General features: G+C 42.5%; 1 protein-coding gene across 1 annotated transcript in view; it reads right to left on the reverse strand.

Annotated features, from left to right (window-relative positions):
* The window catches only part of cnbd1 (cyclic nucleotide binding domain containing 1), a 155,544-nt gene that overhangs the window by 32,053 nt on the left and 104,395 nt on the right, over positions 1-19,096 (reverse strand). Inside the window, 3 exon segments of the mRNA XM_067975348.1 lie at positions 3,746-3,813; positions 4,065-4,215; positions 11,719-11,828. Coding sequence (XP_067831449.1) covers positions 3,746-3,813; positions 4,065-4,215; positions 11,719-11,828 — 329 coding nt within the window.

Below are 19,096 nucleotides of genomic sequence, written 5' to 3' on the forward strand. Positions count from 1 at the left end.
GAAGGCCCTCATTGGATATGGCCTTCTGCTCAGTGCCCTGTGCCTCCTCCTCCTCCCTCTCCTCGCAGCTTGACCTGCTGTGCGTGGCCTCTCTGTATGCTCCAAGTCATGCTTAATGCCCAGCGGGAGCCCTAGCAGACCACCCATGGTTGCCAGGAATGTTGTTCAACCACAGTTGTAACTTTCCGAACCATAAGGCAGTACCTGCCAAGCCACTTTCAAATGTACTCTAGGAACTCTCAATAAGCATGGGAAGCTTCAAAAAACAATTCCTATTCCACAAGCTGCCAGAAGCAACAATCCAGCAACTAACCTGCAACACCTGCATGGTCCCTTTAAATAGCACTGGTGGGGGGGGGGGTCCTCCAGGCACTCTAAAACATGTTCAGGTTTGCGTGGTTTGCATTGAGTTGAGCATTAAGGTCCAAAATTGTGTCTATCACTTTAAATCAGCATTGCACACTGATTGTACGCATTTTCTCCTTACTTTACATGCTGCCAGCCTTCGGGATTTGCACATGCGCTAATAGCTATACTAAGATGGCGTCCAGCGCACATCACGCTGGAAACGTGCGTGCGCAGCCAAGATGCCATCTTGCCACTTCGGGAGGCCGCTCCGAAACAACTGCCGCCACATGACCCAATTTCTAGCCCTCTGTATCCTGGATTATTTAGTACCCAATCCTGCCCTTTTTTGAGCCAGGTCTCCATTATTGACACGATATCATATTCCCATGTGGCTATTTGCGCCTGCAGCTCACCAATCTTATTTACCATGCTTTGTGCGTTTACAGACATGCACTATAAACCTATGTTAGACTTTCTTGTATTCTCTCTTTGTCTGATCCCACCTAATACTGTACTATTTCTTACCCTAGTGCTATCTTTCTCTCCGAATCCTTTGTACACCTTGTTTCTCCTTTCCGATGCTACATCCTGGTGCCCAACCGCCTGAGAAATAGTTTAAGCTTTCCCCCACAGCACTAGTGAACCTCCCTGCGAGGACATTGGTCCCAATCCCCCAGGAATCTAAAGCCCTTCCTCCTGTACCATCTCTCCAGCCACGCATTCATCTGTTCTATCCTTCTATTTCTATACTCACTAGCATATGGCATTGGGAGTAATCCGGAGATTACTACTTTGAGGTCCTGCTTATTGATCTCTTTCCTAGCTCTCTAAAATCTGCCTGCAGGACCTCATCCCTCTTTCTACCTATGTCGTTGGTATCGATATTTTTTTTTATTCATTCATGGGATGTGGGCATCGCTGGCGAGGCCGGCATTTGTTGCCCATCCCTAATTGCCCTTGAGAAGGTGGTGGTGAGCCGCCTTCTTGAACCGCTGCAGTCCGTGTGGTGAAGGTTCTTCCATAGTGCTGGATATGGACCACGACCTCTGGCTGTTCACCCTTGCCCTTCAGAATTTTCTGCAGTTGCTCAATGACATCCTGGACCCTGGCACAGGGAAGGCAACATACCATCCTGGACTCACATCTGCAGCCATAGAAATGCCTGTCTGTTACCCTAACTATTGGATTCCCTATTACTATTGCTTTCCCGATCTTCTTCCTCCCCACCCCATACAGCTGAGGCACCTGTGGTGGCATTAATGGAGGCATATAGTACCAAGCAAGGACGTTATGCTAAACCTTTATAAAATACTGGTTAGGCCTCAATTCTGTGTACTACACTTTTGGAAGCATGTCAAGGCCTTACAGAGGGTACAGAAGAGAATTACTGGAATGGTGCCAGGGATAAGGGACTTCAGTTATGAGGAGAGACTGGAGAAGCTGGGGTTGTTCTCCATAGAACAGAGAAGGTTAAGGGGAGATTTGATAGAGGTGTTCAAAATCATGAACAGTTTTGACAGAGTAAACAAGGAGGAACTGTTTCAAATGACAGACAGGTCGGTGACCAGAGGACATAGATAAGGTGATCGACAAAAGAGTTAGAGGCAACATGAGGAAACATTTTCTTACGCAGCAAGTTGTAATGGTTGGAATGCACTGCCTGAAATGGTGGTGAAAGCAGATTCAATAGTAACTTTCAAATGGGAATTGGATAAAAAATTGAAGGGAAAATAATTACAGGGCGATGGGGAAAGAGCAGGGGAATGGGACTAATTGGATAGCTCTTTCAAATGAGCCGGCACAGGCATGATGGGCTGAATGGCCTCCCCCTGTGCTGTACCTACTATGGCATTATGAACAGGCTTTAGGGACTGACTGGCCACTCCTGTTCCTATGTTCCTTCCTATGTCCTGAGAGGTCCTATTTGCAGAAACCATGAAGTCCACGGGTATCTATGATCCTCCATCAATCGACAGATATGCATGAAGGAATGATTATTAGTTTAGTTTTTGTTGGGGCATAGGCTAATAGCTGGCACTGTTATTAAAACTAGCGTAGTAGTGGTTTAGTAAGGTCACTGAGCCACTAATTCCAGGACTATGAGGAACAGAATTTTCTTTTTTAAGTTTTTCAGCATGTTTGCTGCTACCACATAGGAACATAGGAACAGGAGTAGGCCATTTAGCCCCTCGAGCCTGTTCCACCATACAGTGAGATCATGATTGATCTGTGACCAAACTTCATATACCTGCCTTAGTCCCATAACCCTTAATACCTTTGGTTAACAAAAATCTATCAATCTCAGATTTTAAAATTAACAATTGAGCTAGCCGTTTGTGGAAGAGAGTTCTAAACTTCTACCACCCTTTGCGTGTAGAAGTGTTTCCTAACTTCACTCCTGAAAGTCCTGGCTCTAATTATTAGACAATGTCCCATAGTCTTAGACTCCCCAGCCAGTGGAAACAGTTTCTCTCTATCTACCCTACCAATCCCTCTTAATATCTTGAAAACTTCCATTAAAGCACCCCTTAATCTTTTAAATTCCAGGGAATACAACCCCTAGTTTGTATAATCTCTCCTCATAATTTAATCCTTGAAGTCCAGGTATCATTGTACCAAATCTACACTGCACTCCCTCCAAGGCCAATATATCCTTCCTAAGGTACGGTGCCCAGAACTGAACACAATACTCCAGGTGTGGTCTAACCAGAGCTTTGTATAGCTGTAGCATAACTTCTACCCCCTTGTATTCTAGTCCTCTAGATGTAAAGGCCAGCATTCCATTAGCCTTTTTGATTATTTTCTGTACCTGTTCATGACATTTTAATGATCTATGTACATGGATCTCTAAGTTTCTTTGGAACTCCACTGTTTCGAGCTTTTCACCATTTAGAAAGTACTCTGGCCTATCCTTTTTAGGTCCAAAGTGGATAATCTCACACTTGCCTACATTGAAACCCATTTGCTACATGAAGGATATAATCAGTTTTAGAAACTGATGTGTGCCATGATGAAGAAAGACAGAGGAAACAAAACTCAGAATTCATGAAGGGATAGGAATCAGCCAGACCCAGGAAAATATTTAATAAATAATGGATACAAATACAACTGTTAAATGGAAAACTGATTGGCTAACTGAATAAGACCAAAGTTCAAGATTGCCAATCATTTTATATTTTCATTATTTTTTGCAATGTTTTCAAATGTTGGGTTATTTGCAGCCCTCTCCTGCCTTTGGTGCAAGTCATTCTGTCCAGTAAAATATAATTTGAAGACTCTGCTCTTTAACCAATCAGGTTTCAGTGCTGGACTAAGATTTGTGTTCCCTTATAGAATTTAATAAGGCCCGATAGGATATTGAAATTATTCCTTACAATTTATGTATAGCTTCACTCACCTGAGTGAGGTTGCCCAAGATTGGTTCTGCTGTTTGTTGAAGAAGCATCTGATTTACTGGGTCAAGTTCTGTGAACAAAAGGAAGTTTAGGAAAAAAATGATTCAGTTGTATCTAAAATGAATGATAAACAATTAATCTCAAAGGACATATACTTCACAGATGTATTACAAATACATTGTTTCAAAACAAGAAGATAGGAAATATCATTTTAGGTTCACCAGAGAAGTGCATTACCATAATGGTTGTAGTAACTATTAGTGTCTTTTGCACATGAGTATGTCATAGTGAACACAAAGGAGGCAGCTAATTTAACATTACCTCGTAAATCAGGGGCAGAAATAACTCCAAGTTCAACTTTTGTTGCTGTAATAATTGTGCAGGTGAAAGGTTTTTCAAGAAGAATGCTGATCTCTCCAAAGGATTCCTTTTCTTGGAGCTTTCCCATGATGATATGCTTCACTTCACTATGCTAGGAAAAAAAGATGACGTACACAGTGACAGAAGTAAATGACACAAAACAAAAGACATTTGAGGCCGAAAATGAGTGGGTAAAAGGGGTGGCAAATGGAGTACTGGCCAGCCACTCATGGGGTAACTAGCACCACCAGACCAGGATACGCAGAAGTGAGCATGCATCAGCCCCCTTATAAAGAACATAAGAAATAGGAGCAGGAGTAGGCCATCCAGCCCCTCGAGCCTGCTCCGCCATTCAACAATATCATGGCTGATCTTCTACCTCAACGCCATTTTCCTGCACCATCCCCATATCCCTTGATGCCTTTAATATCTAGAAATCTATCGATCTCTGTTCTGAATGTACTCAATGACTGAGCCTCCACAGCCCTCTGGGATAGAGAATTCCAAAGATTCACCACCCTCTGAGTGAAGAAATTTCTCCTCATCTCAGCCCTAAATTATTCTGAGACTGTGACCCCTGGTTCTAGACTCCCCAGCTAGGGGAAACATCCTCCCTGCGTCTACTCTGTCGAGCCCTGTAAGAATTGTGTACATTTTAATGAGACCACCTCTCATTCTTCTAAACTCTGGGGAATACAGGCCTAGTCTACTCAATCTCTCCTCATATGACAATCCCACCATCCCAGGACTCAGTCTGGTGAACCTTCATTGCACTCCCTCGATGGCAAGTATAGCCTATCTTAGGTAAGGAGACCAAAATTGTACACAATACTCCAAGTGTGGTCTCACCAAGGCCCTATATAATTGCAGTAAGACATCTTTACTCCTGTACTCAAATCCTCTTGTAATAAAGACCAACATACCATTTGCCTTCCTAATTGCTTGCTGCACCTGCATGTTTGCTTTCAGTGACTCATGTACAGGGACACCCAGGTCCCTTTGACCGTCAACATTTCTCAATCTCTCACCATTTAAAAAATACTTTGCATTTCTGTTTTTCCTATCGAAGTGTATTGTACAATTTTGGTTTCCTTACCTAAGAAAGGATATACTTGCCATAGAGGGAGTGCAATGAAGGTTCACAACTTCACATTTTTCCACATTATATTCCATCTGCCATGTTCTTGCCCACTCACTTAGTCTGTCTATATTTTTTTTATTTGTTCATGGGATGTGGGCATTGCTGGCAAGGCCAGCATTTATTGCTTATCCCTAATTGCCCTTGAGAAGGTGGTGCCTTCTTGAACTACCACAGTACATGCATAGCGAGAGTGTACAAGTGAGTGGCTTGCTAGGCCATTTCAGAGGGCGATTAAGAATCAACCACATTGCTGTGGGTCTGGAGTCACATATAGGCCAGACTGGGTAAGGACGGCAGGTTTCCTTCTCTAAAGGGCATTAATAAACCAGATGGGTTTTTACGTCAATCTGGTAGTTTCATGGCTATTATTACTGATGCTAGCTTTTTATTCCAGATTTTATTTAATTAATTGAATTTAAATTCCCCAGCTGCCATGGCATGATTTGAACTCATGACTCTAGATTGCTAGTCCAGTAACATAACCACGATGCTTCCATACCCGTAACCTATAGGCCCTTGAAGCCTCTTTGCATCTTCCTCACAACTCACATTCCCACCTAGTTTTGTGTCATCAGCGAACTTGGAAATATTACTTTTGATCTCCTCATCCAAATCATTGATATAGATTGTGAATAGCTGGCGCCCAAGCACTGATCCCTACGGTACCCCACTAGTCACAGTCTGCCAACCTGAAAAGGACCCGTTTATTCCTACTCTCTGTTTTCTGTCTGTCAACCAGTCCTCAATACATGCCAGTATATTACCCTCAATTCCATGTGCTCTAACTTTGTTCACCAACCTCCTGTGTGGGACCTTATCAAAATCCTTCTGAAAATCCAAATACACCACATCCACTGGCTCCCCCTTATCTATCCTACTAGTTATATCCTCAAAGAACTCCAATAGGTTTGTCAAACATGATTTCCCTTTCATAAATCCATGTTGATTCTGCAAAATCCTATTATTATTTTCCAAGTGTCCTGTTATCACATCCTTTATAATAGATTCTAGCATTTTCCCTACTACTAACAGGTCTGTAGTTCCCTGTTTTCTCTCTCCCTCCTTTCTTAAATTTGTATTTGCATTTTAGGCAAATTACATTTGCTACCCTCCAATCTGCAGGAACCATTCCAGAATCTATAGAATTTTGGAAGATGATAACCAATGCATCCACTATCTCTATAGCTATCTCTTTCAAAACCCTGGGATGCAGATCATCAGATCCTTGGGATTTACCAACTTTCAGTCCCATTAATTTCTCTAGTACTATTTTTTTACAAATACTAATTTCTTTCAGTTCCTCATTCTCACCAGACCCTTGGTTCTCTAGTATTTCTGGGAGGTTTTTTGTGTCTTCTTCCATGAAGACAGACACAAAGTATTTGTTTAATTTCTCTGCCATTTCCTTATTCCCCATTATAAATTCTCCCATCTCTGTCTGTGTGGGACCCACATTTGCCTTCGCAGCCTTTTCCTTTTAACATACCTATAGAAGTTTTTATAGTCCGTTTTTATGTTTCTCGCTAGTTTACTCTCATTCTATTTTCCCTTTCTTTATCAATTTCTTGTTCCTCCTTTGCTGAATTCTAAAATGTTCTCAATCCTCAGGCTTACTGCTTTTTCTGGCAACTTTATATGCCTCTTCCTTTGATTTAATACGATCTTTAATTTCTCTTGTTAGCCATGGCTGGACCACTTTTCCTGTTGTCCAGGAAAGGAGGCCGAAGAAATAAAAAAATGCAACACAATCTTCAGAGGCTCTGGCCAAGTCCCTAAGTGGGCCCCACTTCCATCAGACGAGAGGCCAATATGTCCCCATTAACCGGAGTACCAGCTACCTGATGGATGCCAGGCTTGGGGTGAGGAAGCTCTGGCCTGAAACTCCCCTCCACAAGCAACACCCCCTCTGACGGAAGGGAAGTTTGTTTGATACAGTTGAAAGTTCTGCCCCATAAAGGGCTCCCTGAATCGCAGCGCAAAGACCTGGACCCAGAGTATTCAGGTTCCCGCATAATTCCCAGGTCTCACACTGAACTCTCTGCAGTCTTGCCAGGAGTGTGCCATTCAAGCCCACATACATTTGGTTGGGAATTTATAAGCAACATCAATTTTGTCCAGAATTTTTTTAATATAAACTTTCATGCAACGGGAATGGCATACCAGTTGATTTGTAAATTCAGAAATAAAATTGTAGTGGAGTGGAACAAACAAACACATGCTTCTAGGGTGAGTTATAACAGTCTTATGCTAAGGAGTATAATAAGCAGCACTGCCATTTTAAATAGCGTAGTTAGGTTCCAGCCTCTCTATTTCTTCTCACCTCCCCTCAGAATTCTCCAGTTCAATATTTTTGTTCTGACTTCTGAGATATTGGCCTAGATTTTCCTTAAAAAAGGTCTCTTTTGGGGCAGGCTTTAGGCAGTCTCTCGCAGAACATCAGCTGGGATACAAAGGTGTAGAGGCGTGTCACCTGGGTAGTGGATGTGGGAAGTCCTTCTTGGGGAAATCCAGAGGGGTTGCACTGCATAATACAGAATAAGGTTCTGTGAACCAACTGTAGCTAGGAGAGGGAAAGCTCTGATTGTAAACCGAAGCAGACACGGCTCACTCAGCCTCCTCAGGAAAATATGTATAGGAGAAGGAAAATTCTGGTTTCACACCTGGGGTGGATGGGCCCATTAGAACTTTGGACGTGTGGATGATCCATCTCGGCTTCCTCCCGATATCCCCACCATCACAGAAGCCGGTCTTCAGCCAATTCGATTCACTCCACGTGATATCAAGAAACCGCTGAGTGCACGGGATACAGCAAAGGCTATGGGCCCCGACAACATCCCGGCTGTAGTGCTGAAGACTTGTGCTCCAGAACCAGCTGCGCCTCTAGCCAAGCTGTTCCAGAACAGCTACAACACTGGCATCTACCCGACAATGTGGAAAATTGCCCAGGTATGTCCTGTCCACAAAATGCAGGACAAATCCAATCCGGCCAATTACCGCCCCATAAGTCTACTCTCAATCATCAGCAAAGTGATGGAAGGTGTCATCAACAGTGCTATCAAGCGGCACTTACTCACCAATAACCTGCTCACCGATGCTCAGTTTGGGTTCCGCCAGGACCACTTGGCTCCAGACCTCATTACAGCCTTGGTCCAAACATGGACAAAAGAGCTGAATTGCAGAGGTGAGGTGAGAGTGACTGCCCATGACATCAAGGAAGCATTTGACCGAGTGTGGCACTAAGGAACCCTAGTAAAATTGAAGTCAATGGGAATCAGGAGGAAAACTCTCCAGTGGCTGGAGTCATACCAAGCACAAAGGAAGATGGCAGTGGTTGTTGGAGGCCAATCATCTCAGCCCCAGGGCATTGCTGCAGGAGTTCCTCAGGGCAGTGTTCTAGGCCCAACCATCTTCAGCTGCTTCATCAATGACCTTCCCTCCATCATAAGGTCAGAAATGGGGATGTTCACTGATGATTGCCCAGTGTTCAGTTCCATTCGCAACCCCTCAAATAATGAAGCAGTCCGAGCCCCCATGCAGCAAGACCTGGACAACATCCAGGCTTGGGCTCATAAGTGGCAAGTAACATTTGCACCAGACAAGTGCCAGGCAATGACCATCTCCAACAAGAGAGAGTCTAACAACCTCCCATTGACGTTCAACGGCATTATCATCGCCGAATCCCCCACCATCAACATCCTGGGTGTCACCATTGACCAGAAACTTAACTGGACCACCCATATAAATACTGTGGCTACAAGAGCAGGTCAGAGGCTGGGTATTCTGCGGCGAGTGACTCCCCTCCTGACTCCCCAAAGCCTTTCCATCATCTACAAGGCACAAGTCAGGAGTCTGATGGAATGCTCTCCACTTGCTTGGATGAGTGCAGCTCCAACAACACTCAAGAAGCTTGACAACATCCAGGACAAAGCAGCCCGCTTGATTGGCACCCCATCCACCAGCCTAAACATTCACTCCCTTCACCACCGGCGCACAGTGGCTGCAATGTGTACCATCCACAGGATGCACTGCAGCAATTCACCAAGGCTTCTTCGACAGCACCTCCCAAACTCGCGACCTCTACCACCTAGAAGGACAAGAGCAGCAGGCACATGGGAACAACACCACCTGCACGTTCCCCTCCAAGTCACACACCATCCCGACTTGGAAATATATCGCCGTTCCTTCATCGTCGCTGGGTCAAAATCCTGGATCTCCCTTCCTAACAGCACTGTGGGAGAACCTTCACCACACGGACTGCAGCGGTTCAAGAATGTGGCTCACCACCACCTTCTCAAGGGCAATTAGGGATGGGCAATAAATGCCAGCCTCGCCAGCGATGCCCACATCCCATGAACGAATAAAAAAAAAAGTAACCATTCTAGGGTATCTATGCTTGATCATCGTAGATGCACCATGTCAACTTGGCAAGTTGGCTGGGAAATCTCTTTAATTGATGGATCGGTCATCTACTGACACTATACCACATCGCCCATCATGAAGGTCACCAGGGAGCATACCTTCTGATGTCTTGCCGGCCAGAGATGTTCATATGGCTACAGACAGAAAGACACTGCACCAGGAACAATTCTGGTGCGGCGTCTTTCCTTTCGAAAGAGCTATCGCGACTTCGCATTTCGCTTGCTGGACAACAAGCGGTCAGACGGCCTGGCTCCAGAGAGCTGCAGGTGGGCGACATGTCATACCTATGATCTCGTACTTCGGATGAGTCCAAAACAGAAGGGGTAGCTTAGATACAGATCTACAGTATTAAACTGTACTCCACTATCACAGTGACTGCTTAAAGCCAGGATCTGTCTAATTCACAGCCATATAATTGTGCTGGTTGCTGATGCACCAACTGAGGAGGTTAATGAATCAATTAAAGATGAGTTCCACAATTATCTGGAGAGGAAATTGAGAAAATCTGTTTTAGTGACTTTAATGCAGTTTGGGAGTGTGACAAGCTGTCATGAGCCTCATGGGAATGCAGACCCAAAAGACAAAACTGGCCACCACCTTGCATTTGTTGCAACTACCACCTCAGGATTACAGGATCTTGGTTCCAACATAAGAATATTCATTGCTGGACTTGTTACCCGAATGATGGAGTTACCAAGAAAGTAATTGTCCACATTCTGGTAGGGACCAGGTGGAAATCACTCAGGCAAATCAGAGTTTTCCAATTTATAATTTGACTCTGAATACTTTACAGACCTGTAGTGGTGCCCATTCGTCCACACCTGAAGAAAGCTCTAACTAAGAAAGCAGCAGGAAGAAGGTTTGACCTCCACAAACTGGATGACTTCAATGTCAATTTTGCATATTGGGCAATGTGTTGAGCAGGTTTAACAGCATCTTCAAGTACCTTATCACAGAACAGTGTCAGAAATGAATGGCTTTTTTTCAAAGAGTACATTGTGTGATGCTGCCCAAGAGGCTCTTGGATCAAGAAGGAGCAGCTTTCTTCAGACATCCAGACATCATTGAAAGATGGTGTTCTGTCTGCTTTTCAGGGAATGCGGCTCTGTACAGAGAACTTAACTCACGGAGAAGGTGTGGAATAAGCAATGATCAAAGAGCCTGGGCTGATAAAATTATAGATGAAGCTAAGGATGCTCTCCAAAATAACAGAACCAGAATACTTCAGCAGCCAACTTAAACATCCACCCGCCCTCTTTCTGTAGTGCTGTCCCAACTAGCTTCCATGACAGTACCTGACTCAAGCATTGTGCCTGTTCCATCACAAGAGGAAGTCGCTAAAGCAAATACAAGTAATAAGCTGAGCAAGTCTTCAGGCTGCTGTGATATATCAATGGAATGTCTTAGAGCTGGTGGGGATGCAGTGATTGACTATCTATACCATCTGTTTGCCTGGGTATAGGAATTCTAAATTATCTCTAAGGATTGGCTTCATGGGGTTATTTTGCCGACCTATAAGGGCAAAGGAAACAGAGCTGAGTGCGGTAACTATCGGGGCATCAACCTTTTTTCTGTCACAGAAAATAGGTTTGCTCATGTGTTTCTCAGCAGATTGGGACCTCTTCTACATAAGAAAACAAGAACAAAGTGGCTTCACCCCTGGTGGATCAACAGTTGAACGAATACTGACACTCAACCAGCTTTTTTGACCAGCGTAACTCAGGTGGAATGAAAGCAGAAGTCCATTTGTATCCATTTTTTTTGGCAAATCATTTGTAAACTACTGGGATTTACATGCATATGATTTCATTCAATCACTTTCATATTCCAAAATACTGAAAGAAAAAAATATAGAAATAATTTTCATGCAACCACAAAATAAGTTGCAAAAATACAAGTCAAGTGTGTCAGTAAAGTACAGAGAGGATGTTAATTGAGCCACATTTCATTCATTTACACATAGTGTGAGTGACAGCAGTTTGACAATTATGATGAGCTGCAGTTCATTGAACTAGACCATACATGGTACAGGGTACAATTCACAAAAGCTTTTACCGCTTTTCCCAGAGGAAGTTTCACCAGAACTTCTGTGTCTTTGAAAATGTAGCAGTAGCCAGACTTAATGTATCCTGCAAAAGAACTGATTTCGCCTTCTTTTACTAGCACTGAAAGGAAAAATAACACATAAATATTAGGCAGTTTGGATGCTTTAAAATCTATAGGCAAGATTATTGTTAATATACTTTGTTAGAATTCAATCATACAACTGCAGGATCACTTTTTAATTAGAGTGCATTTAATTCGTTTGTGTTTAACATCTATGTATTTCTGACCCCCAACCCCCCAGCCCCATCCCACCCCTAGGGTGTTGTGGCCCAAGGGGGTGGATCTTCACCTAGGTTTCTCAATAGGTTTACAAAATACTACTAATATAGTCAAATTGACAGATTATACCAAACTGTGCAGTCAGGTAATCAATGAAGGAGAATAATCATATTAAATGAATCAGAATAAATTACATAGATAAGGAATGGTGGCTGATATTTTAATATGGCAAAATGAAAGGTAATGCACACTGGCAGAAATAGAATGATGTAAAATTGATTTGAACAAGCCCAATTTAGATAATTTTAGTTTCAGAATCAAATTCACTAATAATGACATGCTTGTTTCTCAGTAACTCATGATACTTTGTAGGTAGTGGTCTGCTTCCACAGTAGCCAACACGTATTTAGCTTTTTTAAAAAAAGTTGTTAACACTATGAAAATGCTGAAATTAATCAGTACATTTGTGACATGAATACTGGAGTAGGTAGGATTATGTGGCTGGGTTGCCAGTTGTGAAAACATGGTAATATCAGTTTGCTAACATCTATTTATGTATTCAGGCCATAGCTGAAATAACAGATGAAAGAATCTGAAACAGGGTCAGTTCTCTGAGTATTCTTTGTATTCAGTATGATTGATCATTTCATTACACAGAAGATCAATAGTTCACATGTGTAAAAATGCAAAATAATAATCTACACGTGATATAATACATAATTGTATAAGTGGCATGAACATTCTTTAGAGTTCATTACAAAAGATGCCTAAAGATCTACCAGGTGTTGCAGAATAAACCTATAGAATACAGAATAAACAACTATTTCACCAGGATCTATGTCATTTTACTCATATGAAAGACCTTTACAACCTCACTCATGCCTGCAGCACTTGGCAGTTCTCAGTCTTTTTGTATCAACACCATAACTCACATCAAGAATGAGACTGCTTCTCTATTTACTGTCATAAATTATCTTCCTATATAACCATTTTTTAACTAATGCTGGATATCATAAATTAGAATTACAGAAAGATCTGTATATGAATCCTAGGGGATGAATTTCCCTGGGGGTTCTCCCACTTGTCTGCCATAACTTCGGCAGCAGAGCCACCGAAACCGTAGAAGAATGTAATGCCATTTACGCCTTTTTATCCAGGGTTCCTACTGAAGTTACAGCAGAGGAGTGGGATAACTCCATGGAATATTACCCTCCCAGAATGTTTCTCAATCTATAATCATGCGACAAACGGAAAGTGTCTATAGCGTATAGAGATCTATATATTTTACAACATATGCAACATTTTCAGAGATTAGAGAGGCATGTAGCAAAAGCAGAGTTGTTTTAATGGGAGACTTTAATTTTCATACTGATTGGGAAGAGCAGAGTAGCTCGTCAGAAAGGTAGTGAATTTCTTGAGTGCATTCAAGATAGTTTTCTGGAGCAATATTTTCTAGAACCAACAAGAGCGCAGGCCATACCAGATTTAGTAAATGAGTAATGAGCCACATTTAGTTAATAATCTAACAGTAAAGGAACATTTATTTAACAGTGATCGTAATATGATCAAATTCAAGGTTAGGTTTGAAAAGGAGAAACGTAAAACAGTTACTAAGATTCTAGATTTTGGTACGGCTAACTTTAATGGGATGAAACAGAGACTGACAGCAAACTGGTCAAAACTGTTATTGTGTAAAACTACAGATGAACAGTGGGAGGTGTTCAAAAAAGAATTCAGCTTAATACAGGACCAGTACATGCCCCTAAGGGGCAAATGCTCTACTTGCCAAATAAAACAGCCATAGTTGGCAAAAGAGATGGGCGATAACATAAAATTAAAGCAAAGAGCATACAAAAGTGCAAAGAATAGTGTAGATCCAGGGGGCTGGGAGAGATATAAAGAACAGCAAAGGAAGACAAAAAAGGTAGTAAGTGCTACAAAAAGGGAATACAAAAAGAAACTTGTGAGGGATGTTAAGAATAACACAAAAAATTTTTACAATTATATTAAAAGGAAAAGGGTAGTCAAGGGTAATGCGGGCCCTTTAAAAACAGATGCGGGTAATATTGCAAATGAAAATAAGGAAATAGCAAGCTTGTTGAATAATTACTTTGTGTCAGTCTTCACAGTAGAGGAAGAGGATAATATACCTGACATTCCAGGGAAACTAATAATGAATCAAGGACTGGAACTCACTAAAGTTAATGTAAGCAAGAAAACAGTATTAGAAAAAATAATGGCACTAAAGACTGACAAATCTCCAGGACCTGATGGTTTCCACCCCAGGGTTTAAAGGAAGTAGGAGAGGAAATTGCAGTTGCTTTAGCCATAATCCTCCAAAGCTCTCTCGATCCAGGAATTATCCCTTTAGATTGGAAAATTGCAAATGTAAGTCCATTATTTAAGAAAGGTGAGAGAGAGAAACCATGAAATTATAGATCTGTTAGTCTAACATCTGTTGTGGGGAAGTTATTGGAAACTATAATTAAGGACAGTGTGACTGAGCACTTAAAGAAATTTGAGGTGATTAGAGAGAGCCAACATGGATTTGTAATGGGTAGGTGAAGTCTAACGAACCTAACTGAATTTTTTGAACAGTAACTAAAGTACTAGACAGGGGAATGTCTATGGATGTAGCTTATATGGACTTCCAGAAGGCATTTGATAAGGTTCCACATAAGAGACTGTTAGCTAAAATTAAAGCTCATGGAATTGAAGGCAAATTATTGACCTGGTTAGGAGATTGGTTAGGCAGTAGAAGAGTAGGGATAATGGGTATGTACTCGAAGTGGAAGAAAGTGACTAGTGGTGTCCCACAAGGGTCTGTGCTGGGGCCTCAACTATTCACTATATTTATTAATGACTTAGATGACACAATAGAGAGCCATATATCCAAGTTTGCCGATGACACAAAGATTGGTGGCATAGTAAGTGATGTAGACGGGAGCATAAAATTATAAAGAGACATTAATAGATTAAGTGAGCGGGCAAAAATGTGGCAGATGGATCGCAATGCAGATTTCAATGGAACAAAAAAGGATAGATGCGAGTATTTTTTAAATGGTGAAAAGCTAGGAACAGTCAAGGTCCAAAGTGATTATGGGAGTCTAGGCTCAAGGGGATGAATGGCCTATTCATGTTCCTATGTTACCTCGTTAACTGTAGGTTATTTCTCAATGTACTGGCAATAACGATGACATGATCATTATGCCCCATGTATGAACCAAAAATGTGCAGCATATTGCCAGTTTTATGTGTGATGGCTTGGATAAAATATTGTACATTTTGACATACTTCATATATTTTTCCTCAACACCACTAAAGCAGATCAACTGGTCACATCTAATTGCTGTTTGTGGAACCTTGTTGTGTGCAAATTGGTTGCTGCATTTGTTTTCTAAGCAACAGTGACTACACGTTAAAAGTAACTCATTGGCTGTGAAGCATTTCAGTCCATCCTGAGGACATGAAAGGGACTATATTTATGCCCCACTCCGAAAATTTGAGCACTAATCTTGCCTAATTTAAGCTGACAATTCAGTGCAACACTAATGGAGTGCTGGCTGCACTGTCGGTGGTGCCATCTTTCGGATGTGATGTTAAATCGAGGTACTGTCTGCCCTCTTAGATGGCATAAAAAATGCCACAGTATTGTTCGAAGATAAGGGAAGTTCTCCTGGTGTCCTGGGCAACAGCTATCCCTCAACTCCCACCACCTTCAATAACAGATTATCTAGTAATTTTATCTCATTGCTGTTTGCCGGAGCTTGTGAGCAAATTCGCTGCTGCATTTCCCGAAGTTGCAAAAGTGACTAAACGTCGAAATACTTTATTGCCGATGAACTGCTTTAGACATGCTGAGGTCATGAAAGGCATCATATAAGTGCAGGTTCTTTATTTATCAACATTTCAAAAAGTTAAAGTCTGAAATTGTTTGAATTAAGTCTCTAGTAAAGATGTATTAGTTATTCTGGTTTACCTAGAGTTTCCTCAGCAATTCTTAGCAGAGTGGTGTTGTGCAGCAATTGATATCATATCATTTAGAGAAAAAAACTCCCAGTAATGATGGAACACTGGATGAAACTTTCAACTTAGGTCAGGGCATAATATGGGCAGTAGCAGATCGATTGCCAGTTATACACTCTGCCCAATTTTCCTTTCCTAAACTTTCTCCTCACTTTCTTAATGATAATTTTAAATTGATACCTCTCATCATTCCAATCATAGGAAATAAACTTTCCCTATTTACTCTACAAAAACTCATTATGTGAAAAACCTCTATTAAATTTTCTCTTAACTTCTCTGCTCCAGTCAAAATAGTCCCAGTATCTCAAGTCTCCTCATAACTATAGTTTCCCAACCTCGGCTTCATCCTGGTGAATCTAATGCTGCAATGCTCTTTATGGCTTTAATGTGTTTTCTATCATGGGGAACCAAAACTGTACATCATATTCTAAATGTGGTTTAACCAATATTTTGTTTAAATTCATCATTACTTCTTTAATATTGTCCCAATTTATAAAACTCAAAATATTATGGCTTTTTTTCTGACTTTATCTACCTGTACATGTGGAATTATGTTTTTGACCCCTAAGATGTTTTTTTTTATTCGTTCATGGGATGTATGTGTCGCTGGCGAGGCCGGCATTTATTGCCTATCCCTAATTGCCCTTGAGAAGGTGATGGTGAGCCGCCTTCTTGAACCACTGCAGTCCGTGTGGTGAAGGTTCTCCCACAGTGCTGTTAGGAAGGGAGTTCCAGGATTTTGACCCAGCGACGATGAAGGAACGGCGATATATTTCCAAGTCGGGATGGTGTTTGACTTGGAGGGGAACGTGCAGGTGGTGTTGTTCCCATGTGCCTGCTGCTCTTGTCCTTCTAGGTGGTAGAGGTCACGGGTTTGGGAGGTGTGTCGAAGAAACCTTGGCGAGTTGCTGCAGTGCATCCTGTGGATGGTACACACTGCAGCCACTGTGCGCCGGTAGTGAAGGGAGTGAGTGTTTAGGGTGGTAGATGGGATGCCAATCAAGCAGGCTGCTTTGTTCTGGATGGTGTCGAGCTTCTTGAGTGTTGTTGGAGCTGCACTCATCCAAGCAAGTGGAGAGTATTCCATCACACTCCTGACTTGTGCCTTGTAGATGGTGGAAAGGCTTTGGGGAGTTAGGAGGTGAGTCACTCGCCGCAGAATACCCAGCCTCTGACCTGCTCTTGTAGCCACAGTATTTATATGGGTAGTCCAGTTAAGTTTCTGGTCAATGGTAACCCCCAGGATGTTGATGGTGGGGGATTCGGTGATGGTAATGCCGTTGAATGTCAAGGGGAGGTGGTTAGACTCTCTCTTGTTGGAGATGGTCATTGCCTGGCACTTGTCTGGCGCGAATGTTACTTGCCACTTATGAGCCCAAGCCTTGATGTTGTCCAGGTCTTGCTGCATGCGGGCTCGGACTGCTTCATTATTTGAGGGGTTGCGAATGGAACTGAACACTGGGCAATCATCAGTGAACATCCCCATTTCTGACCTTATGATGGAGGGAAGGTCATTGATGAAGCAGCTGAAGATGGTGGGGCCTAGGACACTGCCCTGAGGAACTCCTGCAACAATGCCCTGGGGCCGAGATGATTGGCCTCCAACAACCACTACCATCTTCCTGTGTGCTAGGTATGACTCCAGCCACTGGAGAGTTTTCTCTTGATTCCCATTGACTTCAATTTTACTAGGGCTCCTTGGTGCCACACTCGGTCAAATGCTTCCTTGATGTCATGGGCAGTCACTCTCACCTCACCTCTGCAATTCAGCTCTTTTGTCCATGTTTGGACCAAGGCTGTAATGAGGTCTGGAGCCGAGTGGTCCTGGCGGAACCCAAACTGAGCATCGGTGAGCAGGTTATTGGTGAGTAAGTGCCGCTTGATAGCACTGTCGATGACATCTTCCTATCACTTTGCTGATGATTGAGAGTAGACTGATGGGGTGGTAATTGGCCGGATTGGATTTGTCCTGCTTTTTGTGGACAGGACATTCCTGGGCAATTTTCCACATTGTCGGGTAGATGCCAGTGTTGTAGCTGTACTGGAACAGCTTGGCTAGAGGTGCAGCTAGTTCTGAAGCACAAGTCTTCAGCACTACAGCTGGAATGTTGTCGGGGCCCATAGCCTTTGCTGTATCCAGTGCACTCAGCCGTTTCTTGATATCACGTGGAGTGAATCGAATTGGCTGAAGACTGGCTTCTGTGATGGTGGGGATATCGGGAGGCTGTTCATCCACAGCTTTCAATGTTATTTCATTAAGTGTATACTCCCATTACTTATTTTGTCTCCCAAAATGTCAGACCTCACACTTATTCATATTAAAATGTATCTAACACCTGTCTGTCCATTATTCTAATCTGTCAATATCTTTCTGAAATCTTCTACAGTCCTCCTCACCATTTGCCAAACCAAGTACTTTTGTGCTGTCAGCAAATTTTGAGATTGTGTTCCCTTTACGCAAATCCAAATCTTCAATGTATACCAAGAACAAAAGTGGACCCAGCACATACTCCAGGGTGCACTATTTCCAACTTTTCTCCAGTCCAAGGAACATCCACATTCCCTAACTCTTATGAGGCAATTTTAACCCTACCCTCTCGGCAGAAAACAGGCAGGTGGACAGTTAAAATTGGTTGGCTGACTTATCCATCGATGTTCCACCTGGATCCTGCCATCTTCAATTTTAACCTGCTCTTCTAGGCAGGTGGCACAGCCACCCACTTGAAGCCGGCAGGGCCCTTCTTTAAATATGCAGATCAGGGTATGATGACTTCATTGGGCCCTGACTACAATTTTAACTGTGGCCTGCGCAGGAAAGCCATTGTGGCTTTTCCACCAGATGAAAGAAGCAGGAGAGGACCTGGGACCAGAAAAGGCCATTTAAGGTAAGCTTTAGTTTAGTTTGCTTGTTGAGCCAGAAGGAGCAGGAGTGCAACCATTTGATTTCAGAAATATGGCTCATAGTTTAAAAGTGAGATGGAAAGAAACAATTATGGAAATTGTTCTCTTTCTATGGATGATGACAATGGCTCTCTAATGAAATATGAGGCAAGGTACCTGTTCTCCAAACATAATTGAAAAG

This window comes from Heptranchias perlo, chromosome 3, assembly GCF_035084215.1.
Source record: "Heptranchias perlo isolate sHepPer1 chromosome 3, sHepPer1.hap1, whole genome shotgun sequence".
Taxonomy (NCBI): domain Eukaryota; kingdom Metazoa; phylum Chordata; class Chondrichthyes; order Hexanchiformes; family Hexanchidae; genus Heptranchias; species Heptranchias perlo.